We start from the raw sequence: 15,573 nt of genomic DNA, 5'->3' as shown, positions 1-15,573 counted from the left end.
CCCTCTTCTTCCCTGAGGCACGGGAATTGGAGTTGGCTGTGTTCTGGCGGGACCAGCGGGGCCTGTGTGCCCTCAAATTCCTGAAGTTGGAGGATTTCTTGGACAACGAGAGGCATGAGGTGCAGCTGGACATGGAACCTCAGGGCTGCCTGGTGGCTGAGGTACATACAGCCTGACCCCCACCCTGAGAAAATGCTTTTTTTTTTTTGGATGTGCCCGGTCTTCGTTGCTGCTCAGGCTAGTCTTGCGTTGCGGCACGTGTGGATTTCTAATTGCGTTGGCTTTTCTTGTGGAACACGGGTTCTAGGGTGCATGGGCTTCAGTAATTGCGGGATATGGGCTCAATAGTTATAGCTCCTGGGCTCCAGAGCTCAGGCTTAGCAGTTGTGGCACATGGGCTTGGTTGCTCTGCAGCACGTGGGATCTTCCCGGACCAGGGATCAAACACCTGTCTCCTGCCTTGGCAGGCGGATTCTTCACCGCCAAGCCACCAGGAAAGCCCAGAAAAATGCTTTTTGTGTCTCTTTCTCCTGGTTTTCTAGAAGGGGAAGATGTGTTTTCCCCTTAGTCTCTGAACCTTGATAGGAAAGTACATTTAATTAGTCCCATGATGTATGACTAAAGCTGGGATTGGTTTCATTCTAAAACAAGATATTAAAAAAGAAGAAGAAATAGCAAAATGTTGTCAAGCCAGAAAAGAAAAGCAAAACCAAGCAACATATTATGGGGATTGCTATGAGAGCCACAGTTGAGCAGAGAGATTCCTTCCCCAGTGCTGTCGGGTGAGGGTCCTCATCAGGGGAGCCCACCCACGACCCTCGGCACTATGGACATTTGGGCTGGGCAAGTCTTGGTTGCAGGACTGTCCTATGTACTGTAGGGTGCTGAGTCACATCCCTGGCCCCCACCCACGGGATGCCAGTAGCAACCCCGCACCAGTTATGACAACTAAAAATGCCTCCAGACATGGCCAGCGGCCCCTGATTGAGAGCCCATAGTCTAAATGACATTCCTAGCTGACCCCTTGTCGCATGGCCAAGCCCTGTCCAAAGTGCTCTGCTGGCACTGACTTATAAATCCTCACAAGAACCCATGCAAGAGGGACCGTTACTAGTTACGTTTGACAGAGGAGGAAACTGAGACACAGAGAAAGTCACTGGCCCCCTCGTTTAGCCAGAATTATTCTCAGAAATTCTTTAAATTTGCCCCTAAAATACTAATGTACCCTGTTTTATGTATTGGGCTGAACAGGAAGTTCGTTTGGGTTTTGTCATAAGATCTTATAGAAACTCATAAAAACTTTTTGGCCAATCCAGTACACAGACACACACACACGTATATAAATTGCTTCCCTGGTAGCTCTGATGGTAAAGAATCCGCCTGCAATGCAGGAGACCTGGGTTCAATCCCTGGGTTGGAAAGATCCCCTGGGGGAAAAAATGGCAACCCATTCCAGTATTCTTGCCTGGAGAGTTCTATGGGCAGAGGAGCCTTGTGGGTTACAGTCCATGGGGTCACAAAGAGTTAGACACAACTGAGTGACTAACACTTTCATTTCACATGTGTGTGTGTGTATACATATATGTATGTATGTATGTATAGATATATCTCCCCATGTCCTTAACCCTAGGGGAAAATTCTTTTTTTTCATTTTGCTACTTGCTTAGATTTTTTTTTTTTTAATTTATTATTTATTTTGGCTGTGCTGGGTCTTCATTGCAGCTCTCGGGCTTCTCTAGTTGTGACGCCTGGGCTCTAGAGTGCTTGGGTTCAGTTGTAATTTGTAGACTTGATTGCTGTATGTGGGATCTTTGTTTCCTGACCAGGGCTCAAACCTGGGCCCCCTGCATTGAGAGTGTGGAGTCTTATCCACTGGACCACCAGGAAAGTCCCCACCACTTGCTTAGATTTTTAAATACCAGTTTTCTTTGCAAAAAGATCAGACCATGTGACAAAGATCAGAAATGTGAAAAAGAAACAGAATTCCCAGTGTATGCATGCTAAGTCACTTCAATCATATCCTACTCTTTGCAATGCTATGGACTCTAGCCCACCAGACTCCTCTGTCCATTGGATTCTCCAGGCAAGAATATTGGAGTGTATTGCCATGCCCTCCTCCAGAGAATCTTCCTGACCCAGGGATCAAACCTGCATCTCTTATGTCTCTGGCATTGGCAGACGGGTTCTTTACCACTAGCTCAACCTGGGAAACCCTAGTATAAAAAATTCCCAGTGCACAGTATTAAAAAAAAAAAACAAACAGCTGTATAATTAACTCTGTTTTCAGGAATGGGATAAATATCAAGAGAGTCATTGGGTTCAAGTGAGTTTAAAGATTAACCTGAAAGAAGCTTTTCCTTGGCTGTGAAAGTTGTTCACTTGTGTCTCTCTGCGACCCCATGGACTATGCAGTCCATGGAATTCTCCAGGCCAGAATACTGGAGTGGGTAGCCGATCCCTTCTCCAGTGACTCTTCCCCACCCAAGGTCTCCTGCATTACAGGTGGATTCTTTAGCAGCTGAGCTACCAGGGAAGCCTATACAGACCAAAAATCTATATTACTCTTAAGTTTTCACTAGAAAATGCTTTCAGAATTTCACAACATTAGTCACTTTTCACTAATTTCTAACTAATTTACTAATTCCTAAAAATATCTAGAAAAATTCTTGAAATAGTCAAGGGCTATCTTACTATCTGGGTAAAAATTCTTACATGATCTCGTAATCCAGGACCACAGAAGGAAAGGAGCAGAGAAGAGCTGACTTCACACGGCAGGGCCATGAAATTATTCTTCTGTTAGGAAGACTGTCCAAAACCCAAGTGGACAGTAGTGGTGGGTGGCCAGGGGTGAGAGTGCTGAGGCAGTCCTGCTTGTCTTCAAGATTTACTTACTATTTTCTTTTAAGAAAGATTGTTTCTTTTTTAAAAAATGTTACTTATTTTTATTTTTGTCTTGGCTGAGTCTTTGTTGCTGCTGGGGCTCTTCTCTAGTTGTGGTGGGCGGGCTTCTCATTGCTGTGGCTTCTCTAGTGATGGAGCATGGGCTCTGGAGCACAGGCTCAGAAGTTGTGGCTCACGGACTTAGCTGCTCGGCGGCATGTGGGATCTGCCTGGATCAGCTGTGTCTCCTGCATTGGCAGGCGGACTCTTTACCACCAGAGAAGTCCCCAGGGTTTACTTATAACATTCTATTTTGTTCTCCCCAAAGCACCATCCTGTAGAACCTTCTGCAGTTCTGTTGTCGATGAACCTACAATAGTTGAGTTCTATCGTAGATGGAATTGTTCCGTGTCTGCGTCCTCCTATATAGTAGCCGCTAGCCACTTGAAGTCTGGCTAGTGTGACTGGGGGACTGATGTTTTCAGTCAGCTTACATTTTACTTTATTTCAGTAGCCACACGTGGCTAGAGGTGACCAGATCGGGGACACCCATAAAGTCACACAGTTCTATGACTTCAGCACCTTCCAGAAGATGTGATGCAGTTGGGAGAATTCCACGAAACCAGTGATTTCCCCACATGAGTGGATACCAGCATCATCACCTGGAAGGCTTGCTGGAACACACACTGCTGGGCTCCACCCCCAGGGTTTCTTATTTAGTGGGTCCGGGGTGGGTGGAGGTGCTGAGAATCTCCCTTTCCAGCAGGTTCCCAGGTGATGCTGGTGATGCTGGTCTGTGAGCACAGGTGGGGAGGCAGGACACCAGAGGAAGGGTAGTTCCCATTTGTTGGAGTCGTCCGTAGGTCTTGTTGGATCAGAGCTGCTCCCCACCCCTAGAAGAGGGCCTGCTTGCCTGCCTGCTTCTTGCTTTTCCAGGGTGGCTTTCAAGAGGTGGTCCTGTCAAAGGATGGATTGGCTTTGTGACCCCTTAGTACGCTGCATGGTACTCTGTGGTTGGATGCGATGCCACAGTGACTGGAACCCTGGAAATGTACGGGTGTGCACACTATGACCCTGAGGCTTCCCCCAGCAAGATGCTAGAGGAGGGCCAGGGTCCTCACGCCAGCCCCTCCCCTCAGGTCACCTTCCGCAACCCTGTCATTGAGAGGATCCCCCGGCTCCGACGACAGAAGAAGATCTTCTCCAAGCAGCAAGGTGAGGAGGTGAACCGGGGCAGGGCAGAGACCAGGGGTGCCGCGCGTGTCATGGAGGCTAATGTCCACCCCCTCCCTCGCCCCTCCCCAGGGAAGGCATTTCAGCGCGCTAGGCAGATGAACATTGACGTCGCCACCTGGGTACGGCTGCTCCGCAGGCTCATCCCCAACGCCACAGCCACTGGTACCTTCAGCCCGGGGGCTTCACCAGGACCTGAGGCTCGGTCCACAGGGTAAGCGGGGGGCAGGGCCCTGGGAGGCCCGCTGCCCCTGGCTGCTTTCCCGGGTGCCAGGTCTTAGATGTGCCCTCCTTCTTTGTGCCGCAGTGACATATCTGTGGAGAAGCTGAACCTTGGGACTGAGACAGACAGCTCACCCCAGAAGAGCCCTCTGGGTCCTCCTTCCAGCCCATCCAGTCTGGTGAGCACCCCACCTTGGCCCAGCTCAAGTTCCAAGCTCTCACCAGGAACTTCCTTGGTCACACAGCTCATCTCTGCCAGAGCTGGGGTCTCATTTTCTATCCCAGACAAACGCATGAGCTCGGGAACCAGGCCACTTGGGCCCCACTCCTGCTCTGTTGCCTATCTGTGTGACCCACGCCAAGCCGCTTCACCTCTTGGCGGTTAGCACACCACCCTGTAAAATGATCAAGTTTAAAACTCATGTCGATGACAGGAGTCAAGTTAGTGGTTTCCTCCAGGCAGTTTATTGACAGGAGGGTGGACTCAGGAGAGCCTGCCAGCATGATGAAAATGTTCTGAAGCTTGATCTAGGTCAGAGGGCAAGTACACTTTTTCTGGAAAGGACTATATCGTCAGTATCTTCAGCTTTGTGGGTCAGACGGGTCACAGTGATGTCTCATCAATACCACTCTCATAGAAAGCAGCAAAATGTGATATAGACACCAAGGGGTGTGGCTATGCACTGGGAAAGCCTTACTGAGTGTCACATCCCTTTCAGGAATCATAAACTATTTTTCTTCTTTTGATTTTTCTCCTCAACCCTTTAAAAACATAAAAATGATTCTTAGCTTACAGACTGTACAAAATACGGAGTTTACCAACCCCTGGTATAGCTTACAGGCATCTGGGTAGACACATGTGTAAGAGCTGGTCCCATTACCCACCCCACTGAATGCATTTTATACCTTATTTTCTAAAAAATGGCAGCAATAATATTATATGCTTCATGGCATTAAATGATATCATTAAATAGATGAATTTGGCAAAAAAAAAAAAGAAAAAAATCCAGAAGTTGAATAACACTGAATGCTGGAGAGGATGCGGGAGAACAGGCAGGCAGTCAGTGGGAGGCATGTGAATCACTACATCTTCTTGGGAGGGCAAGCTGGTTGAGATAAAAATGGGTGTTATCTTGACCTAGATGTTCCACTCCTGGACATCTGTGATGGCCGTGCACACACATGCACACAAAAATGCTTGAATGAGTATAAAATACATCTAGAAAGGTACTCACGATATCATTAACAGCAGCTGGCTCTGGGGAGAGCAGCTGGGGCAGGAGAAACTGTATTTCCTATTGTTTACCTGTTTGCACTGGTTGAGCTTTTAAAACTATCTCTATAGTGGGAATGATGGACTAGTAGGTAAATTTTCTCCAACTTAAATTTTTAATTTTGATTCTTCATTATATATTCATATGGTGTAAAGAATTAGGTTGTTCCATAAGGCTGTTACCAATAAAGGCAATAGGTTAGAAGTATTAGAGCTTCAGCAACAGTCCTCCCAATGACTGTTCAGGGTTGGTTTCCTTTAGGATTGACTGGTTTGATCTCCTTGCTGTCCAAGGGACTCTCAAGAGTCTTTTCTAGCACCACAATTCAAAGGCATCAGTTATTCAGCGCTCAGCCTTCCTTATGGTCCAGCTCTCACATCTGTACATGACTCTTGGAAAACACATAGCTTTGACTTTACGGAGATGAGAGGTCAGACTGGAGATGGGTCATATCCATTGTGGTTATGGGTTATTGTACTCTGACCTCCTCTCTCTGTCACAGAGTTCTCCGATCCAGGCAACTACTACCACTCCCGAGCTGCCTTCGGAGACCCAGGAGACACCAGGCCCCACGCTGTGCAGGTGACACCCCTCCCTTGGCCACCACCCACCACCCCTGCCCACTGTCCCTTCCCCACCAGTCCTGTCTTTCTGCAGCCCTCTGAGGAAGTCACCCCTGACCCTCGAGGATTTCAAGTTCCTGGCAGTGCTGGGCCGGGGTCACTTTGGGAAGGTGAGGTATGGGGTGGGGTAAGGAGTTGGGGGGCTGGGGGTCCACACCCCAGGTCCTTAGACTGGCCACTAAGGCCACCCCTGTGACCACTGTGGTTTCAGGTGCTGCTCTCTGAATTCCGGCCCAGTGGGGAGCTGTTCGCCATCAAGGCTTTGAAGAAAGGGGACATTGTGGCCCGAGACGAGGTGGAGAGGTGGGGACCCTGCTCATGCCCTCTGAGAACGTCAGTCTTCTCTTCTGGGAAGTGGGAGACAGAGCACTCCCTTCCTGGGAGTTCTGTGAGAATGATTCATAACAATCATTCCTACTTACTAAGCTAGTTGTCATTGAGTTGCTAAGTTGTATCTGACTCTTTTGCAACCCCGTGTAGCCCACCAGGCTCCTCTGTCCATGGGATTTCCCAGGCAAGAATACTGGAGTGGGTTGCCACTTCCTTCTCCAGGGGATCTTCCCGACCCAGGGATCGAACCCGGGTCTCCTGCATTGCAGGTAGTCTCTTGCATTGCAGGCATATTCTTTTACCGACTGAGCCACCAGTATTTAATGACTCTTAGCAAGCACCCATCATGTCCTTTACATTCAGTAACTCCTTCCTCACAACAGCTCTAAGAGGTCAACACTGTTATGGTCCCAGTTCTGATGGCACAGAGAAATTGAGCCAGTTGCCCAAGGTCACATAGCCAGTAAGCAGTAGGTCTGGGATTTGAACTTAGGGACTTGGGTTCTGAAGCCTGTGCTATTAATGGTGCCATGTACTGACTCTGCTTTGGGGTCAGGACCCTGAGCTCAAATCCTGCCTCTGCTACAGATGTGCATAGAAACCTTAGAGTGTTCACTTTACCCTCTGAACCTCAGCCTCCCCATCTATAAAAGGGGAGTAATCCTTTCTTGCAGGGTTGCTGGGTGGATTGAATGGGAGGATGCCTCTAGATCATTCTGCAGAGTGCCTTGCGCCCTGTAAATGCCCAGTAGAGGCACTGAAATAGTCCCAGTCTTCTTGACATCCCTTTATTAACCAGGAATCCGACTTAGACAGGCTTAAGCAAATAGAGGAATTTATTGCTCTGGATCAGAAAAGTCCAGGGGTGGACTACCTTCAGGCATGGCTGTATCCAGGTGCTCAGTTGACGTCTCTCACGTCTGCTTTTATCTGTGTGGGCTTTGCTTGTACTCCCCTCATAGGGTCAGAGATACCTCCTGCTTTAGCACTTTAGGGCTCATCTGCCAGCTTTGGCTCTTCTCCCTTGTTCATTCCAGCAGAAATCTTGAGTTTGAACCCATTGGCTTGGCTTGCCCATTCATGAACCAATTCCTGGCCTGGGAGATGGGGTGCTCTGAAGGGAAGTAACAGTTCCCCTGGTGGTTTCCCAAAAGGAAGTTAGGGGACTGTTACTAGGACAATGGATGGATTCTGGGTGCCTCTTGAGCAGGTTCAGACGCATTAAGCAACTTGCCCAAGTGTGCACAGCCATTCAAGGCCCTTGAGCAAACATCTGATGATTGAAGACTAGGGAATGACGGGAGTCAGGGGTAGTGAACTGCTGTGTTCTCTGACCCCCATCCCCCTCCCCCCTGCCCTGCCCAGCCTGATGTGTGAGAAGCGGATCTTGGCAGCTGTGACCAATGCGGGACACCCCTTTCTGGTGAACCTGTTTGGCTGTTTCCAGACACCAGAGCATGTATGCTTCGTGATGGAGTACTCAGCTGGCGGGGACCTGATGCTGCACATCCACAGTGATGTGTTCTCGGAGCCCCGTGCTGTGTGAGCCTGGCACCCTGCCTCCCCACACCTCCTGGAGTTACGGGGGACTGCGGGGGGCTTTTGACGATGTGGGAGCCTTCTGTGACCCTCCTACCTTGCCTAGAGACCTGGGTCCCTCATACCAGCCTCTCTCTGCAGCTTTTATTCGGCCTGTGTGGTGCTGGGGCTGCAGTTTCTCCACGAACACAAGATTGTCTACAGGTGTGTGTGCGTGTGCAGGTTCACGCCTGTGGGCTCGTGCATACATGCACATACCCGCTTTGTCCACTGGGGGGCCCTCAGGCTTCAGGCAGAACCCACTTCCCCACTCATCCCTCTTTACATTCTTCCACCCCCTCTCACAGGGACCTGAAGTTGGACAATTTGCTTCTGGACACCGAGGGCTATGTCAAGATTGCAGACTTTGGCCTCTGCAAGGAGGGTGAGGGGCGGGGTTCGGATCTGCGGGGCTGACTTCTGGGGTTCAGACAGAGTGGGGAGGTAATGGAGCCCCCCAGCCCCACCTGGCTTACCTTACTGGGTTCCTAGGGCTGGCTGTCTAGACCACCCCATGCTGGGCTGGGCTAGAGCTGTGACCTCCCCCATAACCTCACGTGGCCTTGCCACCCCCCCAGGGATGGGCTATGGAGACCGGACCAGCACTTTCTGTGGGACCCCAGAGTTCCTGGCACCTGAGGTGCTGACGGACACGTCGTACACTCGTGCGGTGGACTGGTGGGGACTGGGCGTGTTGCTCTATGAAATGCTGGTTGGTGAGGTGAGATCCCATGCGCTCCACCCTGCCTGTCCCTGGTAACCTGCGTGTGTGCTGGTGAGGTGGGAGGGTTGTTTAATCACTAAGTCATGCCCAACTCTGTGACACTGTGGACTGTACCCTGCCAAGCTCCTCTGCCCATGGGATTTTCCAGGCAAGAACACCGGAGTGGGTTGCCATTTCCTTCTCCAGGGAATCTTCTGACCTAGAGATCAAAAACTTGCATCTCCTGCATTGGCAGGCGGGTTCTTTGCTGCTGATCCAGCAGGGGGGCCAGTAGGAGGAGGGTGTCAGATTCACCCTCCACTATGGGCTAGCTGATTGAGGACAAGTAGCTCTGCCTCCTTGGCCTCAGTTTCTGCATCTGTAAATTGGGGTCCTTCCCCTCTCAAGTGAGCCATGTCAAAGTACAGCTGGACCCCTGGGTGAATGGAACCAGGTGTGGTATGGTCAGAGGGGCCTAATTCATCCAAGCTCTCCTTGTCCCAGTCCCCATTCCCAGGGGATGATGAGGAGGAGGTATTTGACAGCATCGTCAACGATGAGGTTCGCTACCCCCGCTTCCTGTCAGCTGAAGCCATTGGCATCATGCGCAGGGTAAGGACCCCCGCCCAACTTGGGGTGAGCCAGGGGAAGTGACCCTGGGGCTGGGAAGGGAAACACTGACATGGAACTCCCTCCACCCAGCTCCTGCGGAGGAATCCAGAGCGGAGGTTGGGATCCAGCGAGAGGGATGCTGAGGATGTGAAAAAACAGCCTTTCTTCAGGGTGAAGTCTCCCACCCCCAGGACCCATTCCCCCATGCCCAAGACCTAGTGGCTTCACTTCCAGCCTTGTTACCTCCCCTCAACACCCACCTGCCTTTGCTTCCTCCCATTTACCTCCACTGACCTTCCTACACCCACCCAAGTTAACTGCAGGCTGGCCTGTTGGGAGCACTGCTGTGTAGGAGCCCAGCTGCCGGCCCTCCCCATTCACTCATGCTGTAACCCTTCCTGAGCTCCTAGCATGACCCCCGCCCCCACCTCTGTCGTGTGACTCTATGTTGATTCTCAAAGACCCAGACTTAGGTCGCAAGGAGCAGACCCTCCTGTGGTCTGCCCCGAGCCTCCCCTGGTGACCTTTCCCCCTCCTCGCCCCGCAGACCCTGGGCTGGGATGCCCTGCTGGCCCGGCGCCTGCCGCCGCCTTTCGTACCCACGCTGGCCGGCCGCACTGATGTCAGCAACTTTGACGAGGAATTCACAGGGGAGGCCCCCACGCTGAGCCCACCCCGCGACGCACGGCCCCTCACAGCCACCGAACAGGCGGCCTTCCGGGACTTCGACTTTGTGGCTGGGAGCTGCTAGCCCCCTCCCCCACCCCTGCCCGCACCGAGCTGTTAGTAGTTTTTAAAAAGGCCTTTGGGGTTTGCCCCATCCATGCATCCTGTTTTTTTGTGCACAGTGATGATGGGGGCGGGGAGGAGTGCTTGGAGGTGGGAAGAGTTGGGAAGGGAAGCAATGGGTGGCTGGCGGTGTAGGGAGTGATGGGGAGATGCACTGGTGGGGGGTCATATGAAGAGGGGTCAAGGGATGGTGGAGATTCAGGCCTGTAACTGGTGGAGAGCCTAGGTGGGCTGCGATGGGAGAAGCTTCAGAGTTGTGTAGAGAGTCCCGTGATGGGGCGTGGCTTGTGGCTAGGGACTTGGGGTGTGTTGGGGGACCTCAGGGCTACGATGAGCGAATGGTTGTGGGAGTCATTCCTGATGGCGACAGGGGCGACTAGCGTCCCCAGACCCTCTTGCTCTGCTCCCAGCGGAGCTCCCCCCAGGACTGCGACCATGGCGTTTCGCGCATGCTCCCGCGACTCCCGCTCTGCATCTCTATGCCCCCGCGTGGCAAGTTCAAGAACTGCACACCCGGAGACGTACACAGCGCCTCTGCCGCCTCCGCGCGGCCACCAGGGTGCCGCAGCCCAGACAGGACCCACCGCCCTGGGCTTGTCGGCAAAAAGATTTCATTCCCCGAAGTCTTTGCCCTGCGGACCTGAGGCCGGTCCCGGATGGTCTGGCTTAGACGCCGGGTGTGCCTAAAAAGAACTGAGGCCACTGTGCCGAGAACTGCGCAGCGAGCTGGCCTCCCAAGTGCTCTTGTTTAGGCCTAGCCCTCCATGGCTGCCCTTGGCGCCTGCCCTTGAAGGCAGCAGGCGAAGCAGTTGGCGAAGCACTGCTTGGCGCAGCAAGATGTACACCCAGGGGTCCAGAATCTGGTTCCACGAGGCGAGGCGCACGGCCAAAAACAGCGGCCGCTGCAGGGAGCTGGAGCCCCAGCCTGCTACAGCCAGCACCACCACCACCTGCGGGAAAAGGTGGTGTGAGCGGTGGGGCGGTGTAAGAAAAGGGGTCTGGGGAAGGGTAGGGTTGGGATGGGTGGGAGTGTGCCTGGGAAGTAAGGGGGCTGTGAGGAGGGACGCAATGTAAAAGTAAGTGGGAGTCTAATTGGGAAGGAGCTGTGGAGAGCGGGGGTGGTGGCAAGCAGGGCCTTACAGAGCATGGCAGAAGCAAAGGCCTTCATTGGGTGTGCGCTCAGGCGAGAAAGAAGTCCCAGATACCCCAAAGGACAGAGGATGGAAGAAAAGGCTTCCCTGGTGCCTCAGTGGTAAAGAATCTGCTTGCCAATGCAGGAGACACGGGTTCAATCCCTGGTCTGGAAAGATTTCCCACATGCCAGCTGGGAGGCTAAGCCAGAGCACCACAACCCCTGAGCCTGTGCTCTGGAGCCTGGAAGCTGCAACTGTTGAGCCCACATGCCTCTTCTACTGAAGCCCATGCATCCTAGAGCCCGCACCAGGCAATAAGACACTGGGCAAAAGAGAAGCCCGCGCACCACGAGAGAAAAAGCCCGAGAAGCAGCTAACAGCCAGCACGGCCAAAAATAAAATAGGGGAAAAAAAGGAAAGAGGTGGTGATGCTAGAAGGGAGCTAGGGAATGAAGGCACTTAGGAGGGTGGGGTTGGAAGGGGAGGCTTGCCTGGATCTGGTGACCTATACAGACCCCAGGAAGGAGAAAGACAAGGGGCCTGGAAAGAGTGGGACGTCAGAGGGAGAGAGCAAAGGGTGGACTCCGGCAGGTGGGGGCAAAAGGGCAGAGCCCTGGCTGGGTCAGGGAGAAAGGACACAGAATGGAAAAGGGTGGGAGGGGTCACGGAGGGCGTGGGAAGGAGCAGGGTTGGAGTGGACCTGTGCGCCCCTCACCAGCAAGGGACTCCAGCAGATGCACGACACCACCATGATGCCTACGAGCTGGCCGACCATTTCCACGTCGTGGGCGCGGGCTTTGCGTGAGGAGCCACGGCTCGGAGAGCCGCCCGGGGCGGCGGAGGCCGAAGCGACGGACGAGGCGGACGAAGCGGAGGCCGAGCGGGGTCCACGCCCTCCCCAGTGACGGCGGCTGTCGGGGCCTCCTCCGGCTGGGAAGTGTCGTCGAGAGCGGCGGCGCCGCCAACGGGCGCGCAGCAGGGCCAGGCCGCTGAGCGTGTTGCACAGGAGCGCGGCAAGCAAAGAAGCCAAGCCAAGGCCGGCGAAGAGGCCGGCGAGCAGCGCCTGGCGCCAGCCTCCCGCCGGGCCCAGTCCGATGAAGCACCACGTGCCGGGGTACTGCAGCTCATAGCGGCCTACGCGCGCCAGCGGCAGCAGCGCCACGGCCAAGGCCACGGCGGCCAGCGCTGCCAGAGCCAGCCGCGCACGGGCCACCGAAACGCGGGCTGCGTGCAACAGCGGCCGCGTGACGCCCACGCAGCGCTCCACGGCCATGCCGCAGCCCAGCAGCAGCGGGCACAGGCCGAAGAAGACCATGCAGCCGCCCAGGAAGTGGCAGGCGCCGCCGGCAGGCGCGCGCCCCGCCGCGTACAGGCGCAGCACCAGCGCACCCGGGATCACGTGGCCCGCCAGGTCGGTGGCCAGCAGGCTGGCGACGAACAGCAGGAAGGTGGCTGCTGAGCGGCGGCGCCGCAGACGGCCCGCGGCCTGCGCCAGAAGCCCCAGCGCCAGCACGTTGGACACGGCGCCCAGCGTCATGGAGAAGATGGGCAGCGCGGGCGATGCGCCCGCCAGGCCCAACGGTGGTCCGGCGGACGTGTTGGGGGCCCCGGGTGCCGTGCACGTGGTCGCCTCGCCCGCCAGGCTCAGGTTGAGGGGCCCGCAAGGGCTCATGTCAGGTGCTGGGGGTGGGGCTGGGAAGAGGAGAGGAGAAGAAGGTGAAGTCCTGCCGTTGGCCTGGACCAGCTGGTTTTCCCCTCCCAGATCATCCCGACCCATTTGACTTTATAAGAGTTCTCTTAGGGACCCTGTACCCATGGCAACTCTAAATGACTCTGGCTGCCCCACGCCTGATCCAGTTCTCCTCCGCTGCCCCGAATCGGCCGATCTCTCGCTCCCGGCCCCAGTCGGCCCCCACTGCACCCCTTCTCTGATCATCAGGGCTCACCTGGCTTCAATCCACCTGTCTCCAACCCCACTTCTGAGCCTTACCCACACACCTGACACCCACCTTCCATTCTGACACCACCACAAATTCCTGGGACCCCAGCCCTCTCTGGTAACCATTAACCCATTTCTGAACCCAGGGCCCCACCTGACCTCACTGCCCCATCTCTGACCATCACCCTTTACTCTGGCCCCACCCTACATGCTCACAGCCCACCTCTCCCACCATGGGCACATCGCTTCCCCCCACACTTCCCCCCGGGCCAATTCCCTGTCCCTTCAGCCCCCATCTTTGTCCCCATCGCTCCATCTCTGTCCTCAAGGCCCCATCTCTGTGCCCACAGACCTGCCCCTTCGGCACCTCTGGCCTGTCCTCAGAGCCCCAGCCCTGCGCCCCACACTCCCACCTCTGAGCTCCCCTGCTGTCTCCCACCCAGGCCCTACCTCTGACCACTGCTGCCACCCCTTGGCTGCCCAGTTTCCTCCTGCTGGCTCCCCACCCCCTGCCCCAGAGGCCTCAAGGCTGACCCATCACCATCCCTTCCTTGATACCCCCTGGTGAGGGCTGAGAGGGCAGAACTGCTAGGTCTTCTGGAAAGAGAGGCCGGACAGAGGATAAGATCAACTGGGACAGACAGATGGGCTGAGAGTCAAAGAACACAGGAAGCACAGGCTGGGGGTACCCCATCCTTCCATGCCTGCCTCCCCCACTAACGGTCCTCAGGCCCAAGCCTTCTTACCCAGTGCTGCCTCCGACGCAGGGTCCCCATCGCCTGCCGTTTGGCCCCTGCTGCCCCGCTGCTCTGCTGCCCAGCTGCACCCCAGCCTGCTGCGCCCGAGCTCTCCGGCAGGCCGCTCCCTCCCCCCTCCCTCCCTCCTGGGGCGGCTCCTCCGCTCCCTGCCTCCTCCCGCTGCCCACTCCAGCCTCCAGGGGCCGTTCCACTCGGTGTATGCCTTCAGGGGACCTGGGTTGGCAGGGACCACCACCCCCCCGCACTCCTGGCAATGGTCAGGGACCACTCCCAGACCTTAGCTCCCCTCCTGAGGAAGTGGGGGCCTCCAGGAAGTTGGCCTGTCCTCCCTGCCCCGTGACCCTCTTCCCCTGGTGGGACGGGAGCAGCCCCCTTCCCCGCCCCCCAGGCGTGGGCCTCTTGCCTGCCTCATTAATAAAGCGGATAAAATCTAAACACTGGAAAATGTGAGTGTCGCCCAGGGCAGGCGGGAGCGGCTTAGGGGGGCTGCCGCTACCCCCAGCAGGGCTGTGAGGTGGGAGAGCGAGCCCTGAGTGGGGCCAGTGGCAGCCCCTTGCCCTGCCAGAGCCTTCCTGGATGCTGGGTGGGTGGTGGTGGGCAGAGCCTTGGGTGGACCAGTTTGGATCAGGTCCAGCCAGCCTAGGAGATCCGCCCATTATTTACACAGGGGCTTAAAGCCCAGGCGTGCAGCCAGTCATCCCCCAGGAAGGGAGAGGGAGGAGGAGGCCGAAGCGGGGCAGGGGGACCAGGAGGTGTGGTGACTGGTAGGCGGTCTCCTAGATCCTGCTCTAGGACGTGGTCCCAAGTCACACACAGCCACACCTGTGGGCACACAGCTGCATCCTCACCTCCTGCCCCAAGAATTAGAATCACATCCTGCAGGGGCATGTGTGTGCATGCATGCGCGCGCGCACACACAATGGTCTCACACTCAAACATACACAATTGTATCCCTTAACATTCCAAGATCCCGCCACCATCATGGCCTGTTTCCAGCCCAGCAGCAGCCACATTCCTCAGACCCTTGGCGTCAGCCTCTGTCACCCTGAGACAGTGTCACCCCCAACACCAGATACACCCATAGTTACAGACTCCCAACAGCCTGAAATACAGGCCCCTGAGAAAGGGACCATTACACCCCTTGTTCCTGAGTCACTAAGTTGTGTCTGACTCTTTTGCAACCCTATGGACTGTAGCCCTCCAGGCTCCTCTGTCCATGGGATTTCCCAGGCAAGAATACTAGAGTGGGTTGCCATTTCTTTCTCCATGGCATCTTCTGGACCCAGGGATCGAACCCCCGACTCCTATATTGGAGGTGGTTTCTTTACTGAGCCACCTGGGAAGTCCAAGTCTGACCCAGCACCTTGAGCAGTGCTCACAACCGCTAACACTGACAGAGCCCCCCAGCCACACCCCAAATCATCCAGAGATGCCCCCTAACAGTCCAAGACAGGCCCCACAGGTTACACACTGTATATGCCTGAGACATAAGGATGGTA

The 15,573-nt window shown here is 55.1% G+C and overlaps 2 protein-coding genes across 3 annotated transcripts in view; one reads left to right on the top strand and one right to left on the bottom strand.

Annotated features, from left to right (window-relative positions):
* Positions 1–10,275, top strand: part of PKN1 (protein kinase N1) — a 28,761-nt gene extending 18,486 nt beyond the window's left edge. The window contains exons 9-22 of the mRNA XM_070373522.1: positions 18–161; positions 4,020–4,095; positions 4,186–4,327; positions 4,421–4,514; positions 6,112–6,191; positions 6,267–6,342; positions 6,444–6,535; positions 7,928–8,104; positions 8,243–8,305; positions 8,449–8,525; positions 8,719–8,861; positions 9,348–9,455; positions 9,546–9,626; positions 10,003–10,275. Coding sequence (XP_070229623.1) covers positions 18–161; positions 4,020–4,095; positions 4,186–4,327; positions 4,421–4,514; positions 6,112–6,191; positions 6,267–6,342; positions 6,444–6,535; positions 7,928–8,104; positions 8,243–8,305; positions 8,449–8,525; positions 8,719–8,861; positions 9,348–9,455; positions 9,546–9,626; positions 10,003–10,206 — 1,557 coding nt within the window. The 3' untranslated portion in view covers positions 10,207–10,275. The remainder of the gene's footprint in view (positions 1–17; positions 162–4,019; positions 4,096–4,185; positions 4,328–4,420; positions 4,515–6,111; positions 6,192–6,266; positions 6,343–6,443; positions 6,536–7,927; positions 8,105–8,242; positions 8,306–8,448; positions 8,526–8,718; positions 8,862–9,347; positions 9,456–9,545; positions 9,627–10,002) is intronic.
* Positions 10,276–10,384: 109 nt separating this feature from the next.
* Positions 10,385–15,274, bottom strand: PTGER1 (prostaglandin E receptor 1). 2 transcript variants are annotated; one of them, XM_070373524.1, is made up of 3 exons: positions 14,063–15,274; positions 12,093–13,069; positions 10,385–11,194 (listed from the first exon to the last, which is right to left on the bottom strand). In XM_070373524.1, exons 2-3 carry the CDS (start codon positions 13,047–13,049, stop codon positions 10,928–10,930), a joined length of 1,224 nt encoding a protein of 407 aa, XP_070229625.1. In that variant the 5' UTR covers positions 13,050–13,069; positions 14,063–15,274; the 3' UTR covers positions 10,385–10,927. The 2 variants fall into 2 exon arrangements, with proteins under 2 accessions (XP_070229625.1, XP_070229624.1); XM_070373523.1 differs by lacking the exon at positions 14,063–15,274 and having other exon boundaries at positions 12,093–13,167.
* Positions 15,275–15,573: the final 299 nt, after the last annotated feature.

This window comes from Bos mutus, chromosome 7, assembly GCF_027580195.1.
Source record: "Bos mutus isolate GX-2022 chromosome 7, NWIPB_WYAK_1.1, whole genome shotgun sequence".
In the NCBI taxonomy this organism is placed as follows: domain Eukaryota; kingdom Metazoa; phylum Chordata; class Mammalia; order Artiodactyla; family Bovidae; genus Bos; species Bos mutus.
This window is presented reverse-complemented; position numbering and strand designations above follow the sequence as displayed.